This window comes from Dromaius novaehollandiae, chromosome 27 (assembly GCF_036370855.1).
Source record: "Dromaius novaehollandiae isolate bDroNov1 chromosome 27, bDroNov1.hap1, whole genome shotgun sequence".
NCBI classification, from domain to species: Eukaryota; Metazoa; Chordata; class Aves; order Casuariiformes; family Dromaiidae; genus Dromaius; species Dromaius novaehollandiae.
In genome coordinates, this window is record NC_088124.1 from 7,853,500 (window position 1) to 7,859,330 (window position 5,831).

General features: G+C 44.6%; 1 protein-coding gene across 1 annotated transcript; it reads right to left on the reverse strand.

Annotated features, from left to right (window-relative positions):
• Nucleotides 1–861: 861 nt before the first annotated feature.
• On the reverse strand, nucleotides 862–5,831 carry SIKE1 (suppressor of IKBKE 1). The gene is made up of 5 exons (XM_064498216.1): nucleotides 5,413–5,831; nucleotides 5,230–5,335; nucleotides 4,887–5,029; nucleotides 2,692–2,805; nucleotides 862–2,280 (listed from the first exon to the last, which is right to left on the reverse strand). The coding sequence occupies exons 1-5, from the start codon at nucleotides 5,569–5,571 to the stop codon at nucleotides 2,179–2,181; spliced, it is 624 nt and encodes a 207-aa protein (XP_064354286.1). The 5' UTR covers nucleotides 5,572–5,831; the 3' UTR covers nucleotides 862–2,178.

Sequence of the window (5,831 nt, forward strand, 5' to 3'; positions counted from 1 at the left end):
TTGGCCAATGGAGTGCCGGGCGCGCGCAGGCGCCCCGCCCGAGCTCTGAGCGGCCAAGCACCGCGTGCCCAACGGACGCCGCCGCCCCGCCCCCGCGCGCGCAGCGCCGCTACTGCCGCCGCGCGGCGCGTTGCGGCGTGTTGCCGTTGCCGCCGCCGCCGCCCCACCCCCCGCGCCCGTGAGGCGGCGCCGCAGCCGCACAATAGCTGCGCTTATCCCCTCCGGTAGGCCGAGGGCGCCGCGGAGCCCTGCTGCTCGTGGCTGAAACCAGGCTAGCGGGAGGCACAGGCACCGGGGCAGGGAGGGGCATTTCTGCCTCATCTCGTTCCCCAGCGAGATGAAGCAACACAGGGAGATGCTTTGTAGTTGGATTTCAAGGACAGAAGCAGCAGCATTTTCTACAGTGAAGTGTTCAACTTTCAGCATGAGGGGAGTAGGTTCTTCTGAAAATTCCCTCAAGAGTCACAAACACTCGCATATTTACTGTCACAGATTCCATATTCGGAGATCAGAGTAGAGGATTAGCATATGAACACATTTAAACCTCCTCCCCCTTTCTCCTGCTCATTAATAATGAGCTCTATAATCAACTGCTTCTCAGTTTCCTATTTTTAGGTTTGCACAGCAACTGGCCTATCAGAAGAAACTGAATCTACACTAGCATCATGAAGACAAAATGCACTGCCACAGACAGCTCAGATGATCTTAACTGAAAAGAAATACAATGACCAAAAGTGTTTCATTTCAATACACGCATTCAAGGACTATGCTAAAATGGAGAGTGGGTGGCAAAGGCTCAGGCACAGGCAGAACAGACTGAATTATCACCAGGATTCATAAAACTGAACACACTTGAGAAAATATTGCCCATACTTATTTTTATTCCCTATTAAGCGATAATTTAAAGTAGAAAATGACTTTATATAAGGATATTCCTGTACAGAAAATCCTCATCTCTATCAAACCATCTTTCTGGGTGTTCCAAATGGTGGCAAAGAAATGTCTTAATTTTCTTTGTGTCTTAGGCACAAGATCTAAATCACCTTCTGCATCTATCAAAATTCTCACTTGGGAAACAATGGCATAACAATTTAAACTAATGCTGGGAATGAGAGGCTTGCTGTTCTTGAAGGATTATCCTTTGATCACCAGTAAGAAAGACAGAGACAAATCTTTATATAAATGTCATAAGTACCACAATATTGAAAAATTCTTAGACACTGCAACTGATTTAACTCGATATGGGATTTTACAATAACTACGTAACATCTATCACTAGACTTACCTGTGATATAACATTAAAAACATGTCTATATGGTTGGTTTTGGTTTAATTTTTTTGGGCCTGACCTGAGCTCACCCTTCCTGAAGCCCAAAGTAGTGGGAAGCCAGACAGCTTTGATCTGGAAGTGCTGTGTTCTCTGCAGGGCTTACTCTATTGGCTTGAGAGCAGTGCCTCAGATCAGAACTATCCAATATCCACACACCTTGCAGCCCAGGTAGAGCCAGAATAGATCTACCCACTTAAAAAACAAAAAAAAACCCAAAACAAAGAAAAAGCAAGAAAAAAGAGAACATTAGGCAGACACACCACACTGACATGCGGAAGCGTGAGAAAGGGCTATCCATTCTGATTTTCCCCTCTAAATCAAGGCAAAGTATGCCCCTTATATGAGTTATTAATTGAAGTGCACTATTATCTTCTATTCTCTTGATCTGCTTCTAGTAAGATGTTTGTTTCCCAGTAAGAATGTTAACCCAGCCAAACTCTGTTTGTGTTAGGTATTCAAAATGTGTGCCTACCATTTGTAATTTTCGAATACTCTCTTGTTGTTTCTATCAAATGAAATAATTTAAGTGCTGTCTGCATAGTTGGAATTCTTAACTAAAGCTGATCCAAAACAACATTTATAAGAGAAAATAAACTATCACAACAGAGTAGATCATCATAAACACTTCATTGTTAAGCATTTATATGCTGCAAATACTAAGACTGAGCAGCAATGCAAGCCTTTGCCACCAGAGCATGTACTTTCAGAAAAATGCAGAGAAAACAGGCCACCCATTTTTAAAGATAAAACAAACATACAAGGAAACACCTGAAAGAACAAAACACAAACCATCCTTCCTTATAGGGTTGATTCCTGGTATTCTCGGAAGCCAACATTTGGAAAAAGGGTTACTTTGTGACCTGAGCTTCACTGTCAGGCAGATCTTCTTTCCCCACCTCAACAGATTCTTTGCTGATTGACAAAAGTTCACGGAGCTCTTTGTTTTCAAGCTGCAAAATCAATATTTTTGCTGAAATAAAAATGAGCTAATTTGCACTTAAAGGACTATAATCTTTAATAGCCACACTCATTGACAACTAAATAAAACACTGATTTTGTAGAATTAGGAATAATGCAACACTAGCAAGAGGGGACCCACATCATTTAAAGCATATCTTTTACTTCTGGTTTTATACATAATAAGAAACAAACATCAACTACTTAAAAGAAACAGATCGTTCTCCTTATTCCCACCTCCCATTTTTGAATGTTATAAATCCTTAGCATATACAAATATAAAAACCCAACCATCTCTTTCTGATTCTCTCTTTTCTACCAGTGGAAAGCAAAAAAGCATTTTAGGATAAGTCTAGAAAATGCAAAAACCTCAATCTAACCTTAGCAATTATACCACTTCTTACCTCCAACTGAGCTAGTTTCTCTTGAACTTTAAAGAACTGATCATCATCAACTTGAACAGCTTTTCTCATCACTTCTCCCATCTCAAATATTCTGTCTATTTGACTTTCAATTTCCTGAAAAACATAAAAGCAATATATTCAATATGTTAAAGCAAAAGCAGTAATATATTATTCCTATAAATCTTTTTAAAAAAATAATTACTTTTAATTTTCTTGACTTTGGACTAGTTTCCTATTTTTAATTGTAATCCTCTCCTTCAAAACACTTGCAATCCTTTCCAAATTGTACATTATTTAAAGATGACAACATGCACCTTTTCTTCAACTATCATGAAACATCAATGAAAAGTATAACAGAATTGCATCAGTCAGCAAGACATAAGGCACCGTTACATACTAATAGGAAAATTGTTTCAAGTGTGACAAGGACTGAGACAACAGATTCAGGTTCACGTGATCCAATCAGTATGCGGCTAGTTTTATATAGCTTTAGAAATAAGAAAGGCCTGACTCAGAATTTATAAAAACAAATACCCAATATAAAAGCAAATGAGCTTTCACAATTAAATACAAATATGAAGTAAACGGCCTCATCTCAGAAGGCAGCGAAAATAAATAAACCCAAAGCCTCCTGGGGCAGTTTTTACAGACCCTATCTAGATACAGCTCTAATCCTTCAGAGAATGCATTTTAAGAGTTGAACCTCAGAAACCCCTGAATGCCTGAAAATTCCCTGCATCTAATGTAGCAATACTTCCTGTTTGAAAAGCATTCGAGTTGAATATGCAAGTGCAAAAATGTCAACAGCTGGCAAGAAGGAAACAGTGAGAAGTGGATTTGGAAACCTTCTGAATCACCATTTTAACATAACATACAAATAGGAGGCTATCACAAGGCACTCTGGTTTGGGGGAATATCAGAAGTAATAGGGTAGGTTCTCTTTTAAATGCATGTCAGTAATTACTCTGTTCTGCCTTTGGATGGAAAGTGCATCATCACAGCAGTTTTGAATTCTATTATTCAGAAAAGATGTAAACAAAGCATCTAGGAGAGAACAGGAGGAACAAGAAAGGCTTAAAAAACTTATTCTGAGAAGAAAGAATGATGTTTTTTTCTAAACAGAAAGAGTTATAGTAAGAATGCAACTCTTCAAAAGATATTAAAAGGTTGTTACTGTTCTCCACTGGTGGCTACAACTGATAAGACTTAATTTGAAGTACAAAAGATTTTGGCCAGATATTGAAATAATGTATGTATATTCATTCCATCTTGGAGTCAGGGAATGGTCTAGATCCCTCTGGGGTCTTTTCAGCCACATGTTGCTGTGCTATTACAATGAAGCAAAAGCCGTGCCAGAGAACAATGTTAGAAAGCAAGCAGCAAGACATTTTTACATTATTAGAAAAAAATATGTTTTCTGAAGACCTGAGCAACACAAAACAAAGAAGCAATGAATTGTCACGTGATCAGTACAAAGACTTAGGATGGTTCGAGTTCCAATTAAAAAACACAAAATAAGAGATCTGATTAGGCTGAACAAGCTTGCTGTTCTCTGCTCACACATAAACATATATTTTAGCATAGTCCTAATTAACTGTAAGGGATAATCAGACTTCTAATGTTATTATATTATTTTTAGACACTTAAATGTAAAACAGGCAGGAGTTATCAGGATGCACATCTCAGAGAGCTGAAGTCACTGCACCTGCCATGGATGAAGGCAGCCTTTTTGGCACATTTTTACACTGTTGCACCAAGTATCTGGATCACTTTAAAGTGATGATTTCTTAAGAATTTAACACACTGCAGCTTAGATAGATTTAGGAGATTCTACTCCCTTTGTTATAAATGGTTACTGAATGGTAACAATAATACCACTGATGCACATGCTTCTGTAAAGTGAAAATAAAGACATTAACCTCTTCCCAAAGAATTTAACACCCGGGGTGCATACAACAAATCTTCACTTGGTCCTTGAAAGCTTTATGCTCTTCAGTGCCCCTGTGATAACTGTTACAACCTGTATGTTGTAATAGGAATGGGGAAAAAAAATACCACTAGATAAAGACAGGAGTTTCAGAAAATGTATTTTGGAGCAGTGACATTCCATGAAATGAGACACAGGATACATAAAAATAAGCAAGAGGCAGGGAACAATTTCTTCTAGCTGTCTTCCCATCCTACGACCACCTTACCAGACAATTAGCCTGATGAACTTTGAAGACTGGCTCTGCCTCCTCAGCTTTTCTCCCTTGCAACAGCTGCAGCATCTGCTTTCTGTACTTGCTCATGATGAGCTCTAAGGCATCCTGGTGTTCCTCCAGCGAGATCCACAACTCTGCAAAACGCAGGACAGCACTGCCACGAGCTACCGGCAATTCCCCGGACAAGGGCCTGGAGGCCCTGGGTCCACTGCTCCGGTCGCAGCGGCGCGGCCTGGGGCCCGGTGGCTGTCGGGGCCCCTCGGCCGGCAGACCAAGCTCCCGCCTCCCCCCGCGCACCCCGGTCCCCGGGTGCCGCTGCCGCGGGCAGGCTCACCCCTGTTCTCCCGCTGCAGGTCGCGGATCTGCGTGTTCTCCTGGGGCAGCAGCACGTGCGGCCGCAGACGGGGCGCGCCGGCCCGCTCCGACGCGCTGCCCAGGCCCTGCCGAGACGGCGCTGTCAGACCAGACCCGGCCCGGCCCGGCCCGGCCCGGCCCTGCCCGGCCCCGCCGCGCTCACCTTCTCGGCCGGCGCCGCGCCCGCCTCCCTCATGGCGGCCACGCGGCGGTGCAGCACGGCGGACTGGTCGATGAGCGACTCGGCCGCGGTGTCGTGTTCCTTCAGCCGCTCCAGCAGCGTCCTGGCGTCCGCCAGGACCCTCTCGATGGTGCAGGCCATGGCGAGCGCCGCGGCAGCAGCGCCCTCACTCCCGCCGCGGCCCCATGCCCGGCGGCAGGGCCCCGCGCCGGCGGCGCGCCCGCCTCGCCTCGCCCCGCGCCGGCGGGCACGGGCACGGGCACGGCTGAGTCCGCGCGCCGGCAGGCGGCGGCGAAGGCGAAGGCGAAGGCGAGCCCCGGAGACGGCGACCGCGAGCGGCGGCTCCGGCGGCCCTGGCCAAGCACATGCGCAGACAGCGGCCAGAGCTGGCGCGCCCCCGG

What these genes read in the sequence shown, in the direction of transcription:
- SIKE1 (XM_064498216.1), bottom strand. Translation starts at nt 5,571, where the DNA reads ATGGCCTGCACCATCGAGAGGGTCCTGGCGGACGCCAGGACGCTGCTG. An exon ending in TTCATCAGGCTAATTGTCTG is followed by an intron (nt 2,806 to 4,886) that starts GTAAGGTGGTCG and finishes TATGTTTTTCAG; the next exon opens with GAAATTGAAAGTCAAATAGA. An exon ending in AGAAACTAGCTCAGTTGGAG is followed by an intron (nt 2,281 to 2,691) that starts GTAAGAAGTGGT and finishes TTGATTTTGCAG; the next exon opens with CTTGAAAACAAAGAGCTCCG.